Source organism: Alosa sapidissima, chromosome 4 (assembly GCF_018492685.1).
Source record: "Alosa sapidissima isolate fAloSap1 chromosome 4, fAloSap1.pri, whole genome shotgun sequence".
NCBI lineage: Eukaryota > Metazoa > Chordata > Actinopteri > Clupeiformes > Clupeidae > Alosa > Alosa sapidissima.
The window spans coordinates 982,731-1,005,280 of NC_055960.1; the positions used below are offsets into that span (position 1 = coordinate 982,731).

Below are 22,550 nucleotides of genomic sequence, written 5' to 3' on the forward strand. Positions count from 1 at the left end.
TTTATTCTCTGCGATCATGGCAATGTTAGACGATGTCGTTGGTGGAACAAATATAAGTTCGCCGACTTTGACTCAGGCGACTTGAAAGCCTTGTCCCCTTCAGCGGCGACGTGTGCCGATGTATGAACAAGACAGTTAGGCTATAAATAAATACCGGGGTAATTGCTACAGCTGACAATAATGACGGATCTTTACTTAATGCTATTGAGTCTATTAGATATGGGTCCATACGTTTATCTACTTATATTGACGAGATTAAGCCATTACTGTGCTCTGCTCAACTCAAATCTATGCGCTACAGGCGATTGTCACATAGAATAGCCTAGTATAGAACTGGAATGTCATATCAACAATATGGCCGTGGCGGTGTTTGCGAATAAGCCCTATAGAGCCAGTTTGTATGCTTAAAGCCAGAGACTGGCAGTTGAGCCAGGTGGCCTGACCACCTGGCATAGGATTCTAATTGCTTAACGGCCCTATTGTGATGTCATCAGCCCATGTTAAGTCTATTGGGAAATTTTGATTAGTTTTTAATTAGTAGTTTAAAAAGTTACAAAGATGAAACATACAAAGCGCCCATGTCCTAAGTAAGACCTACGTAACATAGTTTGAATAAAGTTTCTACGTTAAACGGTTGAAACTGCATTAGCTGCGTTAGAAGAAGAAAAATAATAAGAACTAGAAAAGCATTTCCTGAAGGAAATATAGTGCATGAAAATTCTAACTATGTGACTTAGCTAACTTAGCTAAAAATGTATAGCAGTTATGCTAAAATACTAAGAATATTAACATGCTAACCATGTGACTTAGCTAACTTAGCTATTGATTTTTAGCAGTTATGTTAGCTATGCTAACCATGTTACTTAGCTAACTTAGCTAATGTTTTCTAATAGTTTTGTCAAAAATGATAACTATGCTAACAATGTTAACTAGCATGCTAACAATATTAAAATGCTAACTATGTTAACCATGTGACTTAGCTAATCATTTTTAGTAGTTATGCTAACTATGCTAACTATCATGGTAACGATGCTAACTATGTTAACCATGTGACTTAGCAGAAGTTATGTTAACTATGCTAACTAACATGCTAACATGCTAATAGAGGCAGTTTGTATGCTTAAAGCCTGAGACTGGCAGTTGATCCAGGTGGCCTGGCCACCTGGCAGAAGATTCTAATTGCTGTGATGTCATAAAGGGCAATGTTAAGTCAATCGGGAAATTTTCATTAGTTTTTAATTAATAGTTTAAAAAGTATAAAAGTTACAAAGCTGAAAAAATACATAGCACCCATGTCCTAAGTAAGACCTACGTAACATAGTTTGAATAAAGTTTCTACGTTAAACGGTTGAAGCTGCATTAAACGCGTTAGAAGGAAGAATAAGAAGAAGCCTAGGAAGAACAGTACAGTGCATTTTCATGCACTGTAATAAGAAGAAGCCTAGATAGAACAGTACAGTGCATTTTCATGCACTGTAATAAATCGGATAACAGTAGAGTGCATTTTCATGCACTCTAATAAGAAGAAATCGGATAACAGTAGAGTGCATTTTCATGCACTCTAATAAGAAGACTTGGAAGAACAGTATAGTGCATTTTCATGCACTATAATAAATCGGATAACAGTGCACTCTAATAAGAAGATGACTAGGAAGAACAGTACAGTGCATTTTCATGCACTGTAATAAGAAGAAGCCTAGGAAGAACAGTACAGTGCATTTTCATGCACTGTAATAAGAACAGTGATAATAGTCCATTGCATTTACATGCAATGCAATAATAAGCTTTATTTGTATAGCACCTTTCATACACAGAATGCAGCTCAAAGTGCTTTACATTTGGAGCATGTAACACAATAATAGTCAGTCAGTCATTATCAATCACTTTCACTTTTCTTCGTTGCTGTGGCCGTTTATAATCCAATCAGCAACATATCAGAAATATAGAAAATAACATGTAACACAGTTATTAGAGAAGAGTCAGTCATTCCCCTTTGTTGCTGTGGCCGTTTATGATCCAATCAGCAACATATCAGAAATACTATTATACTACTATGGATGTATAAAGGCTTTGCTGACAAATGCCTAGGCTAACAAATGCTTAGGCCCCGTTGATGCGGACTCCAAGCAGCCAGCCTTAGCTTGTTCTTAGCATATGTCGCAATTATTTTACTTTATACACAGACATTCAAGACTGGCAGCCTTAAGTCTGAGTAACTTTACTGATATGGGGCTTAAAACTTGACTCTGAATCTAAGATGACCCCGAGGCTTGTTACTTTTGGTTTGACCTGGTGCGCCAAGTTCCCCAGATTACTAAGAACAATGTCTCGCTTTGGTTTTGGTCCAACCAAAAGTACCTCTGTTTTGTCATCATTTAGTTTCAAAATATTTTTGCTCATCCACTGATTAATGGAGGTTAGGCATGCAGTGAGGGAGCAAAGGCCATCTGGGTTAGTTGGCTCCACAGAAATATACAATTGGGTATCATCTGCGTAGCTGTGGAAGTTTACATTATGCTGACTTATGATGTTTCCCAATGGAAGCATATATAGGGAAAAGAGCAGGGGACCAAGGCAGCTCCCCTGGGCCACACCAAAAGGCAAGTCATGTTTTACAGACACATGATCTCCTAGACTGATATAAAAATCTCTGCCAGTAATGTAGGTTTGAAACCAGTTTAGAACATTATCAGAGAGACCCACCCACTTTGCAAGGCGGTGAATTAGGATGCTATGATCAATGGTGTCAAATGCCGCACTCAAACCTAGAAGAATAAGGATTGAGACTTAGTTTGTGTTAAAGACTACTTTTTCAATAATTTTGCCAATAAAAGGTAGATTGGATATGGGCCTGTAATTGTTTAGCATGGAGGCATCCAGGTTATTCTTCTTGAGAAGTGGCTTTACAACAGCTGTTTGTCTGCCGCTATAAGGTGAAAAACAGTTTTGAAGAAATTGGTAGGCAGAGTGTCTAAGACACATGTGGAAGAGCTGAGATTCTGTACCGTTTTTTCCAAGTTTTTCGTAGTCTATCAAGTTGAACTCTGACAAGAGTTAAATTGAACTCTGACTCTTATCAAGTTAAGTTTCCCTCTGTTTGTTGCTTGAAGTTCAGGTTGTTGAATTAGTAATTGAGCAGTATGTTGAGTCTGATTTTGTCAATTTTTACCTTTAAAAAAGATGAAAACTCATTGCATTTATTAGTTGAGAGAAGTTCAGGCACTAATTGTGAGTGTGTTAACTTATTAACAGTTGAAAATAGAATTCGAGTGTTATTTGAACTTCTATTGATAATGTTAGAAAAGAAAGATTGTCTTGCTTTGCATATTTCAGAGTTATATGCGGAGCATCTCTATGTATTTCATAGTGAATCGGAAGTTTGTATTTACGCCATTTGTCTTCCTACACTCTCTTTTTAGAAGTTTAATTGCTGGATTTTTTATCCATGGTGCTTTCTGTTTGTCCATAACTTTCTTGATGGAGCAATGTCATCCATAATGTTTGCCATTTTTGCATTAAAGTGGTCAAATAAGTCTTCTACCGGGTCTGACTGTTGACTTGACGTCTGTGAAAGTGCTTGCTCAAAGAGAGCACTTGTCTGATCATTTATGATTTTCCTTTTTACCATCATAACTCTGTTTTGAGTGTGTGGGGACATAGACACATCAAAGAACACGCAGAAATGATCGGATAAGGCCAGGTCTTTAACAGCTGTAGAGACATTGAGACCCTTTGTGATAACAAGGTCGAGGGTATGGCCGAGAGAGTGTGTTGGCCCCTGTACATACTGTGTTAGGGATAAAGTATCGATTAGTGCAATGAATTCCTTGGCATAATTGTTTTCAGGATTATCCACATGCAAGTTTAGATCCCCTGATATAATAAGACCGGCAAACTCTATGCAAATGAATGATAGCAGTTCACCTAGCTCTTCAAGAAAAACTTTAGCTGAATGTTTTGGAGGCCTGTAAATTGTCAGTAATAAAATCTGAGGAGAAGACTTAACGCGTGCACACTGACAGATATTCAAATGAAGTAAAGTCACCGAATGACGACTGATTGCACTGAAAAGACGTCTTGAAAATTGTGGCTATCCCCCCACCTCTTTTAATTATTTGCTCTGGTATCACTCAAAAAACTGAAATTTGGGGGAGCTGATTCAATGAGAGTAGTAGCACTGTTTGTTTAATCTAACCATTTCTCAGTTAAATGTAAAAAAATTAGGTTGTGTGTGCTTATTAAATCAAAGAATGACTTTTTTGAAAGAGATCTGATATTTAGTTATGATATTTACCTCATCCCGTGGGCTACCTAGTGCCCAGGGGCACAAATTTTGGAGACCCCTGAGTTATACTGTCAATCAATGCAGCTAGGACTAGCTCACTAGGTAGAACTGTTGGAAAACAATGCAATTTACCTCAACGTGCGAAGGTTAGATGTAGAGGTTTTAAAGGCTGATACTGTTGTAAGTTTGTGACAGATTAAGCATTTCATTATACGATTGTCTCCCTTCCTTTGCATGGGATGGAACAGTGTCAGATGTGGCCAGGGGTTAACCACGGGAGTGGGGGCTGCTTCAGTAGTAGGCTACTAGCGTTCATCTCGGCGATTCTAGTCCTCAGTCCCAACGTAACGGTTGGCTTGTGTCCTCGGCTGTGTAATCGCAACAATGTTGCAACCTAGAGAGGGTGCGTCACTAACGTGTACGCTTGTAAGCTATTCCAGTCAACAAAGATATGTGTACTTCTATTGCAATACTCATTTTAATGAAGGCCCAATGGAAAATGTAATTGAGTAAAGAGTAGAATACTAGTTCAAATATTTACTTGAGTAAGAGTAAAATTACAGCACTCTTGCGCACATTTGAGTACTGTAGTAATGGAATTTAAATGACAACTATACATTTAATAATTTATGATAATTTTGAATAAAAATATTATAATTATTTTTTGAACAAAATAAATTGCACTTTTTTTACAAAGCACATGGTGGTCCTATGCCAAATATGTATTGTGGGCATGCATATATTATTATTATCGTAATAATCAATAACATACAGTAACAAGTTTGAGTACTGTACCAATTGATGTGTGTGCCAAATTTCATGAGTTTTTACCTATGGGAAGCACCTCTTTTGACATCACAATTCCATCATATTTTAGTGCGCATAAAATCCCAATTACCTCACTTCCTTTTGGGTATGGCTAATGCATTGTACATGTGAATGTTGTTCAGTTTGGGTGTGTGTCAAATTTGGTGTGTGTAGCTGAAAGTATATGCCAACCACGGGATCAGTCGCATAAGGGGGCACTAGCGAGTCCCTGGGCCACGCCCGGGATCAAGCTTTGGTACCTAACTGCTTTGTGTAATACCTGATGTGTGTGCCAAATTTCAAGATGTTTCGCCCACGTTAACTACCTCAAAAAAGGAAAACACTCTGAGAAAAAACACAAATCGGAATAACCATAACAATAATCTTTCCAAAAACAATAGGCCTTATGCCCTTCGGTGCTCAGGTCCTAAAAAGCCCTTCCATGCAGATCTTTAATCAAATGAACAAAACATCAAAGTCCTGCAATTTTCCAAAAATCAAAGGCAGCAACAAACAATCTGGCCACCACGTGTGAAATTCGCTCCTCATTTGCAAAATATTACACTTTTCCTTTGATAGGATTCAACTTTTATTGCTTCGCCCAATCTGCTATACACTGTCAATGTCGCCTGCTCTCAACTGAAATGAATGAAACACACAATGCTTTGCTAGCATGTATCAGTACCCTTATGCGAGGTGACTTACAAATGTATTCAAATGTGTTGTTACTTGACCGTATACCTTTGCTCTCATCATAATTCCCCTCACCTAATATGCTTGCCCTCTCTTAGGTCGTAGAGTGAGAAGAGGATGTCAGTGTCCTCGCCAATGGTGTTGTAAGTGAAGCTCTTTAGGTTCATGAAAAGGTGGTGAGGTACAGGAATGCGAAAGGCCTCTCCATGCCGGTGGCCCAAGCTGTCTCCCTGTGCAAGAAAACCATTGTTTTAGCCTCCAGATACTGCTCAAATAAGTATTTATTTTGCCCTCACTATTATTTGGCAGTCTCACTTTTCAATTGACATACAAAAATTTCCTTTACATATGTTGTTGTTTCTGAATTCCTGTTATGCAGTGGCAAATTTAAAATCACATTGCACTTAATTCCAGAATATGATTTCCTACTTAAAGGAATACTCTGGAGTAAAAACAACCTAGGCTATATTTACATTAGATACCAAGTGAAGCCTTTTGTTTGAGAGCAAAATGATGTTAATTGGTGGAGTTTTGAGTAAGACCTTTGTTTGCATTAGGAATGAAATGGTCTGCAATGGAAGTCTGCGGGGCAGGCTAGCACATCAGAAAACAAACACCATTTTATTGACAATGCTCAAAATACAATTACACTTCTGTACTTTTCTGTACAAAATACAATTACACGTAGTATTGCAAACTTTGAAAAAAGTACAGAGAAGTTAACAAGACCTGTTTAGGGAGGAAGAGAATCTTCTGACTTTGTGTACTGTAGCATCAAATCAGTGGGTGCCTTCAATCTTATAGCGCTGCACAGATCTGGCTGAATCTTACAATACAAACATGCCTCGTGTTCAGTCAGATCTACACAATGCTGAAAGTCTAACGCGCCCACTGATTTGACGCTACGGAACGCGAAGATTCCCTTCCTCCAGAAACAGGTCTTGTTATAACCTCTCTGTACACTTTCAAAGTTTATAATACTTTGTTTTTTTCTATAAGGACATTCACCACACTACCACAGAAGTGCAATTATGTATATATATATATATTTATATACTATATAAATTATAATATAATTGTATTATTGTATAATATATATATATATATATATATATATATATATATATATATATATATATATATATATATATATATATATATATATACTTTATTGTAGTGCTTTCATATCCAGTCACATGTTTTTTCTGTTACAGTTTAATATTATTTAATAACACTGTGAAACACAATAAAAAAATACATAAAAATAATAAAATAAATATTATTAAAAAAAAAAAATAGAAATGGCATTGATATGTGTTTATGAATGTGTGTGTGTGTGTGTGTAATAGATGTTTGTGTAAGACAATTGGGTCATTCTACGAAACCGGTGCCTTTTCACTTTGACATTTTTTTTAAAAATCATGTAGGACAAGCCATATTTTAAGACATCCACATGATATAAGACATATATGACCTGCATAAAAAAACATTTTCCCACCTCAGGCTTAAATCCCTATTAATATTTTCCTTTTTATTGTAGCCCAGGTGTCTTTTTTTTTTACCACCCCGTAACGGACAAGATGCGTTCCATTTAGACATAATGCATAAATTGAATTCAGAACATTTCATGTTTTCCTGCCATAAAAATGTCCTTAATTTGATATTAAAAGTTATAGGTTTGTTTTTTAATTGGAGATTGGCAGAATTTAGATTCTAATCTTCAAACTGTGAATTCAATGTGCATACAATATAGTCATAAAATATTAACAGTGACCAATGCATACTGATGAACCAGCATTCAACAGATTAGCTGGTTGCTATGGACTCATTGCTAAGGGCTCACTGCAGAAAGAACAGAGGTTTCCCCCAGTCATCACAGTATGTAAAACTATATATAAATATAATTTTTATGAATGAATCTAAATGGCAATGACAACCACTCTACATTCCCCTTATCACCCCCTCTACATTCCCCTTACCACCCCATAACGATACAAAGTGTTATGGGGTGGTATGTTACGGGGTGGTAAATTTCACCTCTGAATGACTGCAGCTAGCACTGTAATTGACTAGCTAAGATAGCAAATATACCATTCAGTTTAAAATTTCTTTCACTTTCTTTCACTTTACATTACAGTTGTACAGTTGTAGCCTATAACATCGGGGTGCATTAGATGTTGAACTTCACAACCGCGTGTTTTTGGGCTGTCATTTTCAACATCTACTCTCTCCTGCAGCCCTCTATACAATTTGGCTAATTATTTTTCCATCGCATGGAAAGATCCCCCCTCCAGACTACGGACGCTCCGTTACTCGCTTCTGGTTTCAAACGCAGCTCAACGCTGTTCTAACGCAAATCGTAATCCCAGCAGGCCGTTACATATTTTATGGTGCAGCCACCAACGTGGCAAATAACGGCCTGCCGATCAAGCGCTCAAAACTCTCGCCCGTGGTCCTCCGACACCTATCACTGTTATATCAGATCAAGTCTCTCTGATCTGAGGGAATTAGCGCACCTCGCGCTCTCCCGTCGAATTTGTTCGCGTGGTCCTGGCTATAGGGTCCCTCATCTTTAACGCATTTTTTGGGGTGTATTGCGGAATCCTGCACGACTCCTGCCTGCGCAGTTGAGTCTTCCACGATCCCGCAAATCACTTCAGGACCCTGGCCAGAGACTTCGCCAAACATGCTTTTCTATTATGATTTTATTTCCGATTTATTTCCAGGGCTAGTCTAGCAACTCTTGGCTTGTGAGCTCGAAAAATTAAAAACTTCTATCAGGCCAATCAAATCGTGTATAGAGTCGTTAGGCGGGCTTAACATAATGATTGATGGCAGAGTTGCAACGGTTTGGCTTGAATTCCCTGCTACTTGAAAACAAAGAAGATGGATGTTACTGTTGGCCAACAGTGTGACACGAGTTAAGCTTGTTTTAAGTTAGCAAAAGTTTGAACTAGCCAACTAGCTCCGCTGGTGGGAAAACGCATGGGACTCAGCGCTGTCATATTGCGTGCAGATGGAATTTGAAAGACAAGCGATTATCCCGCCCCTCGGACTGAGCACTGCGAACGGTGAGTGCCCAGACCCTACATTTTAATGTGGGTCTGGCTCGTCAGGCTAACCACTCATGCCATCGATGTTGAATTTTGGGCGTCTGACGGAAACTGATCAATCTGACCAACAACATCGATTTGACACTCTTTTGCTGTCCTGGGGCCTATCGCACAAAACTAGGATAAGGGATTAAGCCGGGATATCTTGGATATCCTGGCTCAATTTATTTGTGATCCAGTTGCACAAAAGTGGGAAAGGGGGCAGCAGGATATCCATGGCGATTTATTCTGTGGAGCTAGCCTGCTCCAGACCAGGCTAAGTTCCAGGATCTATTTAATCTCATCCCTTATCTCAGTCAGCAGTCACCACAAACGGAAACCAATAGTTATTCCACTGCCCACTACACATTGTTATCACATATACCTAGACCCACTGTCATTATTTAAACGTTTGTAATCATTAATTAACTTTTACATACTCGCCATTCCCGACCTGTCATGCGACAATGTGACGTCACGGGAGTGCCTAACCATTTCACGCGTGGTGGTCGCGGAACTAGTTGCAATATTCTCCTTAACAGAGGTGTTGCTGTTTGTTGCTGTTGTGAGAAGGCTATCTACCTACTTCACACCGTAGAAGAAGCAATGAAGCCGCTCTAGTTGCCATGGTGAATCAGTGAATCTGTGATCGGTGGCGGGGATCTATTTGAGGGAGCCGTGAGCGCGCACTTATCTAGGATAGGTTTCACCTGGCTTGATGAATCCGTGTCTGCTCATCCTGGCTTGCTCGTTGTGCAACCAATTAAGCCTGTACGCTCTTGTTTTGGATTCATTGAGCGCAGCTCAGTAACTTATCCCGGATGTCTTAATTCTGCTTTTGTGCAACAGGCCCCAGGTTTGCAAATCATTCATTTAGAACATTTAAGTCACGCTATTTGTTATTATAAGCCTAATCACAGCACGGCCTTACTATGTTATCATTACCATATCATTACATTATCGCAATTAATACGTCATCATAATCATCATCGTCAGCATGGCATGTCACACTTAGCCTACCTGCTCCACCACTGAGTTCTTATCATGTAGCCTCAACTACTGTAGGCTCCACCACCTGCTCACTGTCCCTCTGCTCTGTATGCTTGCTTACATCCTCATTTAAACTCAACGAACTTCAACATGTTGCTGACATATGCTAGCCTACTTGCAATACTGTATTTTTTAAGCTTCTACATGGTGTTACTTTTGCACTATTGTCACTACCGGCACCCGCTGCAATTTCGTGTAGGCAACTTTAACTCCTGAAGCTCACAGAATCCTGGCTCTGAGCCAAAATGCGAGGGGTGGGGCCTGACGTGAGCTGTTATGGATCAGTCGAGTGTCAATATGGAAATGTAACCAATGGGCCGCTGATTGTCCTTCATTTGGGCCGATGTTTGGTCAAAATGATTAAATTATATATAGGCCTATAGCCTATTCTATCGGCCCAAAAGGTGCGTCGGCCCACCGGGAAAATGCCCGGTATGCCAGATGGCCAGTCCGCCCATGCTGTAGGTGATGCCCATGTTTGCGCCTATTGTCTTGTATCCAATGCATACCTGTATGCTCTAACCAGTAGGGGACTTACCTGATCTTTAAAAACTTTGTAGAATTCATTTAGAAAACCATCATCACCTGGAGATTTTCCAGTTTTCAACTCCTGTATTTGCTTATATACCTCTTGTACTGTTATTGGTTTTGTTAGCTTTTCATTATTTAGTTGTGTTACTTTATACTTTGAACATTGTCAATGGTATAGAATAGCGTTTGTTATTTGACGTGCTACCTTGCCGCACAGACTTCCATTGTAGGCCATGCTCAAAACTCCACCAATTAAAGTAATTTCTCTCTATTAATCAAAAATATTTGTACAATATGCAACAGAATGTTGTCCTACCTGGGTTGTGCTCTGTTGGACGCTGTGTCTGCTAGAGAGATGCTTTACAGGGTTAAAGGCAAAAATGATAACATTACATACACTACAAATGTCACATACAAACATAATTATTATCTTTACAAGAAAGATAAACAATGATGCTTAAAATGGAAAAGTGCCTCCTATCAAATTAATTAAAGTTGATTTGTCATTAATAGAACAAAAGAGATGTGACAATACAATACTTGACATTACACAATAAAATAGCATTGTTATTCTACAGCAGTTGAGGCCTGTCCATACGATGAACTGCCCCCAAACAACAAACAACAAACAAACTGCCACTGAACATACTTCTTTGCCTTGTTAAGGTTCAAGGTCCCTTTCTCCTCTCCTGCACTGACAATAGAGCCAGCTTTCCTCATCAGTCTGTCCAATCACATAGCACCCCTTTTCTTAATGCTGCCTTCCCAGCACACCACGGTATAGACAAGAATCCTGGCGACATCTGACCTTTAGAACATCCAGCCCACCCCAGAAAATACAGCTAGCTGTTATCCTTTTTTGTTAAGTGTATCTGTGTTTATGGACCAGTCCAGTTCATTGTCCAAATGCAGCCCCAGGTACTTGTAGGTCCTGAGTACCCTCAATGGAGGCTAGTAGCATAAGGGAGTTATTTCATCTGGCAGCAATTAAACAAATAACACATCCTTCATGACATCACATTTAAAGAAGAATTCCAGAGATTGTTCATATAGTTCTCCGTTTCTCGAGGTCACGAGTACTGTCGGTATGAAAAAACCCAGAAAACAATCAGTTCTACCTAGCTTGAGTTGCTGCAGATAGTGGCTAGAGCTGCCAGGCAGCTACAATGCTACACTCTGGGGACATGTTCATGAGCCCCAATGTTCATACCCCCGAGTGTAGCACTGTATTGTTGTTTTTTTCTTGTACCGACACTACTCGGTGACCTCAAGACTCAAGAAAAAGAGATCTATGTGAAAAATCGCCAAAATTCTCCTTTAAAATGATTTCCGGGAGGAAGCATGCAGATAGACAAATAGATTGAAGATGCATATTAAATCAGGCTTATCTGACATGACAGTTTAAAAAGAGAAATCTGGTGAGTTTTCACATAGATTTCTGTTTCTCAAGGTCACCGAGTACTGTTGGTATAAAAAAAAAACCTCACTTTTTAAAAAAAAACAATCTTTACCTAGCCTGAGTTGCTACCGCCACCAGCTAATGTAGTGTTGCATTTTGTGACTACTTTGGTGACCTCGGGCCACTCCCATGGAGGAGTAGCCTATTAGTCCAGGCAAAGTAGCGTTTTACGACAGACTAATTGGAAAATAAATTTTTGCAGCTTAGATCATTTCTTGAAAATCAATCTGTCCCTAGAATAATTTTGTTCCATTAACCAAATAAAACTTCCATGAGAAATTTTATTGAATTCTATTGATGTTTAGGTAGCCCACCGAGCCTCTGAAGTTTCCAACTAAAGACGTCCATAAAGCTAGGCTGTAAATATCCTTTTTTCTTAAATAACGCCAAAAATAATGGGTCTAGCCCTATAATGTCAATGGAAGTTGAATATAAATATGGACTTTTCGCATCATAGAGTTGTGTGTCTCTATCTTTATTACTTCCTGAGATATGGCAATAGTGTACATTTTCAGGGAAGATGCAATAAAAATTGCCTTTGCCAGGCATTTTCAATAAACAACATGAAAGTAAACTATCAATAAAAGCTTGCCGTCATGGGTTTTGCCAGTACCAAATTTGAAGGCTGGAAAACAATATTTGTGGTCAGCTAATGCCTTATCGAATGAACCAAATGAGGCCTGGCGATCATTTTTCATAGACTCCAGAAATAACAAGTCCTCCTTGTTCTTCACCAAGCTTTCAGCGTTCTCTGGCCACAGAGCAAAAGTCTTGTCAGTTTTTCTCCATCTTCTGAAGTTTCTCCAGTGTAGATGGGCTGGTCCATCGTTTCAGTGGGATAGCTCAGAGTTTGGCATTTTCATCCAAATCATTGCCATTCATGCCATTTGGGGGCAGCCGTGGCCTACTGGTTAGGGCTTTGGGCTTGTAACCGAAGGGTGCCCACATCCACGGCTGAAGTGCCCTTGAGCAAGGCACCTAACCCCTCACTGCTCCCCAAGCGCCGCTGTAGCAGGCAGCTCACTGCGTCGGGAGTAGTGTGTGCTTCACCTCACTGTGTGTTCACTGTGTGCGGAGTGTGTTTCACTAATTCACGGATTGGGATAAATGCAGAGACCAAATTTCCCTCACGGGATCAAAAGAGTAAAGTATACTTCTACTTAAAAGTTTGATGATTTTTTCACAGGCTTTCCTTTCTGATATCAAAGGAATGTTGGCCTTTTTATAAAAGCTGGACACCTGGGACAGTACAACATTTGCTGATTCCCACTTTGTCCTGTTTTCTGATGAACCATCCGAAAGATACCACACAAAGCAACTGAGAACTTGGCGACAGTTTGGAAGACGGGATCCAGTGATCGAGTCATCCTGAACAAGGCCACTGCCCAAACCAATTATCCAAGACAATGGTCTTATAGACAGAGTACATTTTGAAGACTGTGGATTGACATTACTAATACACTCTCCACTAGAAGCCATGTTGCAAGATAGTTCATGTAATCCTGTGTGATACAACTACTACTCTACACTAAACAAAATAGTCCCACGCATGTAGCCTATATCTGATTTGGAATTATGATATTTTTATAACACCATAGCAACAACAGTTAAATTAAATGATTAATGACAAGTGTTACAATACACATTAAGGTGTTTTTCGTCAAATAACATATTCAAAATAGAAAAAAAAATGTTTTTTTTTTTTAGAAAAATCACCAAAATATGTATGACAACATAAAGAAACCCAATGTTTATCCAATGAGCTGTGTGCTTTATGCCCTTAATACAGTTATTGTTTAAATAACTACTGGCTAAAAAATTTATAATAGTGAAATAATGTGAAATATACCCCCATAGTCCCCTATATTGCAAGGTGATTTCCTAAATTTGGCAACAATTTCGACCATTCATAAAGGTTGATGGTGGGCCACCTAAATATTATCCAATTTACTTTAAAATTTACCAGGAATGTTTTTTTTTCGCTTATTGGAACATAATAAGCATAGGGACAGATTAATTTGCATATGTCAAGGCGGATGATGCACCCTAATATACACTATTTACCAATACCCAATGTATTATGCTTGGGCAGCATACTAATGAGAAGGGTGGGACATGTCACATGTCATGTTAGATCACATCCACAAGCTTTCAGAAAATATATGGTTTATATAGTTGAATCAGTTTATCCTTCATGGTACAAACCAAAATGTATTATGTGTACACTCTCTTCACCTAAATCCATAAAACCCCATTCATTTCAAAAGTACAAATACACAGAGAAATATTTACTTTAGTAAAGGTACCACAATGACAACCCTACTTAAGTAAAAGTAAAAAGTACCTGCTTTTAAATGTACTTTAAGTATTAAAAGTAAAAGTATTTGCATAATGTATTATCTTAATATCTATATTCTAAAAGAAAAACTAGTATGGGCTGTGGCATTTTAATTAAGCTAGTTTTAGGTTACTCGACTAGATAGTTTTAAGCTAATGCAATTGTGGGCACGTAGCGCTCCAGAATCTTTGGTAGCACCCCCGCCCCCTGGTAAAACAAACGTGTTTGTCAGAGAGAAAAAAAATCTGATCATAAAATGTATCGTAAAAAGGAACGATGGTGTTGTAGAAATGTAGCGGAGTAAAAGTACAGATAATTGCTGTAAAATGTAACGAAGTAAAAGTCAAAAGTATGCACTATAAATTCTACTTAAGTAAAGTACAAATACGTGGAAAATGTACAGTACATGTACTTCGTTACATTCCACCACTGTATCTCGTGACAGTGCGTCTTCAGCTGTGCTCCATACGTGTCTCTCGCCTCTCCCCTGATCACTTTTAACCGTCATTACCTATTTGCAAATGATGGTGAATAACTACTCATCATGAGATGTACAGTATTTCTAATATCTTTATTCTAATTACGTTTCCCATTGTAATCGTACAACTTGTAATGCTTTGCATGGACGTGCGCTGGTGTGCGTTCATGAATGATAGAAGGATGGTGCGTGCACCTGCCAATATGACTGTTGACATGCGCTCTTAAAATAGCATATGAACAACTCGCCATTGACTTCTGACCAGGTTTAGGTGGTGTATGATAGCGATTTTTAGACAACGCGCCAGGCCCCTCCCTAGGTTGTTAATTGCCACACCCCTGGTCGCAATGTTTAAAAAATAAACGTGCAAAATACCAAATTAAGCTTTGCGCGGGTGAATAACGAGCTTTACGCCATGCACTGGAGCCCAAAATACAGCCCATAATCACTGTTCAGTTGGGAACAGTTAGCTATTGATTTTTCCTCTTGACAAAATGTAATACAGAATTGTCACAAAGACATACTTTCCGATGTTTTGGGATCACTCTCACTGAATCACGAGGTTATGAATGCATGGTGATATTTTTGCAATGTACAATGTAATCTAACATATTCTCCCGTGCTGCCGCTGGGGCATTTGGGTTAAATGGCATCGGCATGCAATTCAACATCACGTCTCCTTAAGTCCTCTAATATTTCCTAATTTATGTCATCAACACATCCGTGAATCGTGAAAATGTGTACGCTAGATTTATGCCTATTTTTTCACATCTTAATGGACACCACACTTTTCCCTCGAGTGATATTTTTCTTTGAAATTATGTATGGTTTACAGAAATGGGAACTATGATGTATAGATAAGAAGAGCGAAGTGTGCGTTGCGCAGCACAGGCGGCCAAGCAAGGGCTCCTTACCCTCAGCAAACTCAACAACAAGAAACAGTTTCCAAGTTGACCTAACTTTCAACTCTGCACAGTATCCCATTAACTGCATGACAGTAGGCTATTTACAATATTTTCTGTTAAGTAGAGTTTGTAAACACGTTATCATCAACTTAATGCACGCACAACATTTGTTTGAGCAGGAGAGAGAATAACAATGAATGGATGCAGCAACTACATAAATTGTAGCCATACTTGCTGCTTTCTTGTACTATCTATGGTTGCTGGTTAACAGCACATAGAAGCTGATTTAAGCTAATTCACTAACTCAAGACTTCAAGGCCATCATGGATATAAAACGTTTTTTGAAAATAACGAAAGGATGGAGGGAATATAACAAAGCTTGGAGTTATTTCAGATGGGCTACAACAAGGTATGCAAAATTATGGTGCTTAAAACCTTAGCGCAGCTGGAATAATGCTTAGGCTGATGTTAACGCGATGTTTAAAGCCATACACAATGGTAACTTTAGCCTTTATAGGGCTGTATAAAGTTGTCCAAATTAATAGGTCATAATTAGGCGTTGTTGTAGTAAAGATATTGCATGTAGATGTTGTACTATATATGCTACTAAATTTTTAGGTCACCAATGCACGAACAAAACAGGGAAATGGACAAATATTATCAAGGCTTTGAATGTTTCCGTCTGTGCACGGGGGTGTCTGTAGATTGGTGTGCAACGCATTCATTCATGCAGGCCTTTGGTCATGCATGCGCCCTTAAAATAGCATCTGCATTTGCGCCACAGACTTTAGACCAGGGAGTTAGATAGATAGATAGATAGATAGATAGATAGATACTTTATTGATCCCCAGGGGAAATTCAAGAAATTCAGTTCCTGGTCTGTGGCGGAATTGTTTTCTGAAACTGCAAAATATCAACAGTAAACGTTTGCGCCGGAACACGGCCCGTCTTTTCGCTGAACCGCCCCCGTGGGCGCAATCAAATTCCCTAATTTACAGGCGTGTACCTGTGGAGGGAAAATTCCAATATGCGCTGACTGCAAAATAGGAAAGAAAAAAGCGCGAGAATACAAAGTCATTTGCGCTGGGACGCAAGATAGAGCCCTTAGTGGTATTTCTGTAAAAAAAATATCTCCATAATCTAAGATAGGTAAGAAGGTAGCTTCCACCAACTTTCTCTTGGCTGACTGTGAAAAACAGGCACTATTCCGAAAATAAAACCCCAGCTTTAGCCTTAACTTAGATAGCAATTGTTTAACATGTAACTTGAATGATAAGTCGGTAACACTTTACTTGACGGGTGAGTTCATAGCACATTCATAGCAGCTGTCATAAACTGCACATAAAGCATTCATGACTGTTTCATGAGACATGACTCAACATTCATATAAAACCTTTCATGAATGTGGAAGACAGAACAACGACAACTTGTCAAAATAAAAGTCTATATTTGTGTATCTTTGTAAATATTTCATGAATATCTTATGAAGTGGAATGTCACTTTACTATACAAGTTGTGAAGTATTTGTAATGACTGAGTAAATAGGTAAACTAGCCTACATTCAGCTGACCCGTATTTGTGTAACCTGGAACAGTTGGACATTCCCAGTAGCAAAAGATGAGAAATCATCTGCAAAGGTTACATCATAAAACAAATATATTTTTTATGAAACAAAAATTATTTGCTTGACCATGTTCTGTCTTTTTGGCACTGGAGTAGCCCATTGACTTAGATGTGACATGATCAGGTAAGAGGTTGGGACCAAACAGCAATGCTGCTTTGCGACTTTGGACTTTTATTTTGACAAGCTCTCGTCGTTCTGTCTTCCACATTCATGAAAGGTTTGGTATGAATGTTGAGTCATGTCTCATGAAACAGTCATGAATGCTATCAGGTTCTGACAGCTGCTATGAATGTGCTATGAACTCACCCGTCAAGTAAAGTGTTACCGATAAGTCTTCCTCCAATACAGAGCCTAGGTATTTGTAGGAGGAGACAAGTTCTATAGCTTTACCCTGCAAAGTGTAAAGAGGTGGTAGAGAAGATTCACTGGCCTGGATATATGACGTGCTGTGTGAGGGAAGGGGGATGAGATGCTCCAGAATGCTACAAGTGAACAGTACCTAATTTGACACCCCAAGCACAAATAGAAGAATACCACCCCAAGCTTGCAGAGGACACACACACACACACACACACACACACACACACACACACACACCTAATGGATTGTCGTTGGGAAAAAATGCATGTCCACCTACCATTTTGTAGAGGTCTGAGACACTGATCTGGTCTGCATCAACCATCTCAAACTCTTTCCTGGGGACAAGATCCAGGCCCAAGTGTCTACAGAGATAAGACAGATAGGAACAAAGGATAGGGAAGGCCAGGCATTGAATGGAGGTATATCAGAAAAAGCAGTGAAAGAGTACAGTCTGATGGTCAGGTTATAAGATTAACAATGTCTCTACTCTTCACAAAGCTGTGGCCAAAAATAATAGCTTGCAATGATTTGCATATCAATCATGTATATTCAACTGCAATAAAAAAACATTTCTGCATCGTTCAATCACTAGATGCAAAGTAACATTACCCAGAATTTGACTCCATTTTGGGCAAGAGAAAATAAATTGTGTTGTAGGTGTGTAGATTCATAATTTAAAAACTCGCTGTTGACAAAAAAAGTTTCAACGGCAGCTGCTTCTCATAATATCAATTTATCTATGCTAATAAAACTGTAGACTGACACCTGCAGTTTCCAATACATTAGAGAGACAGGCATAACAATACCAGCCTCCATTACAAACAAACCAAGTGACAGAATATAAACTATGCTGCTCGACAATAGTGCAGACGCCTGTGCAAATGTATGGATGACTTCGATGAAGTTGGAAAGATTCAAACTAAGTCATAGTATTATAACTTCACGTCAAGTTAAAACTGAAGATGCACAGTCTGTAAGCTCCAATATCTAAAGTGGGTGATTATAACAGGGTTTTCCCTATTTAACAATGTACAGTGGGCATCGCTTTCAAATGACCACTTCATTCGCGCAGCCACTGTGCGTCTCTCTGCCACTGTACATCGCTCTGCCTGCCACCCCTTCTGAAAAAAGCAGGATCTACCATTAAACATAATTGTTGCCGAGAGTAATCCCAGCCTACGAATTCAATAACAAAATAAATCATGCACCTCGATTTAGGCTACTTGGGTATGGCTTAAGGCTTGACTACACGGTGGTAACGAAAATCGAAATCGAAATTTGCTGTCTACATTATTGTCAGTGTTGGGGGTAATGCAACTACGCAAATCAAAACAGTGTCTTGTGTGATAATTGAGCCAGTAGAGAAATAACTGTTCAGAATGAATCTGTAGCCTTGGGCAGGCTTCTGCAGAAAACAATGTTGTTGCCGATTTAATCTGGCGACGTTTTTAACAGGCTACGCAATAGAGGCTTAACAACTATGACCCACGTTTTGGTTACTTAAATTAATTTGCCCTACTTCTTGACTGCAATGTAGTCAATTGACTGCTTGACATGTCATTTTTATTTTTCTGTACAATAAACAAATACATATGCTTTATGCCGCAGAATTACATTCATATTTGGCTGACTTCTGCAGACGCGCAAAAAAACACTGCCAGGCCATCCTTAAAAATATTTTCGTTTGCCGTAACCTGACCGACCCTGTCAATTTAGAACCGACCCAAATATTTATTTTTTTCCCCTTTTAGTCCGACCGACTTGCCGGTTGTAAACTTGCGTTAAGACCGACCGATTTTTTTTTACTCTAAACAACCAATACAAATAAAATACTATTTATTTTAGTAGGCCTAAGTATTGTGAATATAAACTGCCTACATACAAACGTAGGCTCTCTTAAATAAAACCCTGTGGCGTCATCTCTACACCATTGGTTTACGCATGTCACACTATGGCCTATACGCTTCGTTTCATTCACACAAACATCTAGACTCAACGCTTATTACTTAGCACGAAGCTCTGGAAGAACTGTGCCCAGATCTTTTCCTATTCTTTCTCCCCTCTAGTCTAACGGTGACCGTGTTGAAGAATTGAAATTGGTTGTGGTCTATTCAGCATTTCTCAAAATATGGGCTTAACACAGATTCGAACTCTTGGACTGGGGACTGATAACTAATAATAAAATAACTGTCATCAGCCGGCCTTAACGCACTGCGCCACAGAATTGACGGCGTGGGTGAATAATAATAATAATAAGCTTTATTTGTATAGCACCTTTCATACACAGAATGCAGCTCAAAGTGCTTTACATTTGAAGCATGTAACACAATAATAGTCAGTCAGTCATTATCAATCACCTTTCTTTGCTGTTTATGATCTACTCAGCAACATATCAAAAATATAGAAAATGACGTCATAAGACTGGCAGCCTTAACCCTCTTACCCCCCACAAGCACGCCATATGGCAACTGTGGCAAGGAAAAACTCCCATATTCCAGGAAGAAACCTTGAGCAGAACCTGACTTAATAGGGGGAGCCCATCTGCTTCTGGCTGGCTGCGCCCTCCAATAGTAGCAGATGTAGAATAATCTGAAAATGTAGTCTACAGGATAAGATGAGTTAACTAAAAGCTTTCCTGTACAGGTATGTTTTCAGATCTTTTTTAAAAATATTTACTGAACTCGCCTGCTTGATGTACAGAGGCAGGGTGTTCCATAGTTTGGGGGCATAATGGATAAACGCAGCTTCTCCACTTTGTTTGTGGAGCACTTTGGGTACGATTAAAAGATTAGAATTGGATGATCTAAGTTTCCTTTATGGTTGATAAGATATTAAAAGCTCAGAGATATATGAAGGTGCTATGCCATTCAGAGCTTTGTAAGTAATTAACATAACCTTAAAATCAATTCTATAGGAAATAGGGAGCCAGTGCAGTTCAGCCAACACAGGGGTGATGTGTTCTCTCTTCTTAGTCTTAGTTAAAAGTCTAGCCGCAGAGTTCTGTATGAGTGCCAATTTCTTTAGATGTTTTTTGGGAAGACCAGTGAAAAGTGCATTGCAGTAGTCTAACCTGCTAGTGATAAAGGCGTGAATTAGTTTTTCTGCATCTTGTGGAGTTAAAAAGGGCCGCACTTTGGCAATGTTTCTCAAGTGGAAATAGGCTGTCTGAGTAACTTTACTGATATGGGGCTTAAAACTTAACTCTGCATCTAAGATGACACCGAGGCTTGTTACTTTTGGTTTGACCTGGTGTGCCAAGTGCCAAGAATAGGGATAAATAACAATAGAGTACACAACTGTTTCACCAGCACATTTAAATGACTTGACTAAAGTCATAACTACGTGCATAACTGGAGGTACACCCGTTATCTGAGCAGTCTGTCCTCATTTTGCGAATGCGAGGACGATATGAGTCTGTTGCATTTCGTTAGATGTCCGAGTCACGCATAATGTTTGAAAACCACTGGCTCGTAATCACAATAATTTAACACACGACAGTTGGATAGGCTACTTCATCATGTTCCCATGCCTACATTTTGGTGAGTAGCATAGAGATCGTTAAAACAATAAAGTATGGCTCTCCATTTGGGACATCGAAAACGTATATTTTTAATAGGGTAGACTACCGTCGGAGATGCTGACTTGCAAAGGCCTCGTGATAACACGTTATCTCCACTATCATCAGTCAATGCCCCCTTGATCAAAGTGGGGAATGAAAGAAAAAGTTTGAGAACCACTGGCTTAACAAGTTACTGCAGTCCAGAACATACCTTATAATGCCTTTATAATCAACTACTATGTGTTCCAACAGCATTCAAACAAAGCCTTTATAAAAGTGAAAAAAAAAATATTCCATAAGAAGTAAAATGAAATACTGTTACTGTAGTAACTGTATCCCAAGCTTCAGCTCCCCACGTCTGTGACAGGCAGACGTGACACCGCTAAATTCTCAGCTTGTTTATACCCCACACTGAACTCGTAAGACCGCTAGGCCCATCACTGTGGGGTGCGGTAGCCTACTCTCTGGGATTTAAGTCAAGCAATATAACCATACAAATGTTTCAAAATTAGTAATTTCGGCTTTGTCTGAACTGGCCATTGTAGGCTACGTAAAAAATAAACAAGTAGGCCTATCCCCTATCCAATGATATCGGCAAATGTTTGTTTTCCAAAGTAAGAATTTCACTTCACCATGCACCTTCGACAATGAATAGCTCATTACACTTATGTTACTGTTGAACGTAGGCCTAACTGGTATCATTACAAACATTATTCTGTGTCCTAAAAACTGAACACACATTGGATTGTTTTATTACTTGAACATTCCACACTATCCACAGCTGTGGTATCGGGGGCAGGAGGATTACTGTTAGCGCAGGCTTTATATAAAATTCTTCAACAGAAGGCCTGCCTCGAATGCAGGCTTGCCCAAAATAAAGGCCTGTGGTTTGCGCAGCCTACAGTAAGTAGGTTAAATAGCAGACCCGCCATAATGTGCGGTATGATGATTTTTTACGAGCAAGATGTTTTTGGTGCCCTACGCGCACTGCATGTTCTTAAATAACAATGATCATCAGTAGCCTAATATTCCACCATTATTTTGTGTAAATGGGCTATGCATTGGGTTAGACACCAGGGGCCATATTCACAAAGCCTTTTATCTTACCACTAGGAGTAGGCTACTCCTAAATAGCAATAAAAGATTTTAGCTAGGAGTTTCTCTCATTAAGTTATTCACAAAGCCTTTCAGACCTACTCTTAGTAAGGGAAAATGACAACTCCTGAACAGATTCTGGAGCTGAGCGCTCTAGAATCTTTGACTAAGAGTGAGTGAGTCTTGACTGAAGTGACCACCTTGATTGGCTGATGATTGTAATGAGGGAATGATTCCAAACACCTCCCTTACGATGAGGTGCAGGTGACAGGTC

The 22,550-nt window shown here is 39.2% G+C and overlaps 1 protein-coding gene across 1 annotated transcript in view; it reads right to left on the reverse strand.

Annotated features, from left to right (window-relative positions):
* dock3 (dedicator of cytokinesis 3) overlaps positions 1-22,550 on the reverse strand; it is a 576,384-nt gene that overhangs the window by 446,637 nt on the left and 107,197 nt on the right. Inside the window, exons 7-9 of the mRNA XM_042088883.1 lie at positions 17,900-17,984; positions 10,775-10,816; positions 5,861-6,015 (exon numbers count right to left, since the gene is read on the reverse strand). Coding sequence (XP_041944817.1) covers positions 5,861-6,015; positions 10,775-10,816; positions 17,900-17,984 — 282 coding nt within the window. The remainder of the gene's footprint in view (positions 1-5,860; positions 6,016-10,774; positions 10,817-17,899; positions 17,985-22,550) is intronic.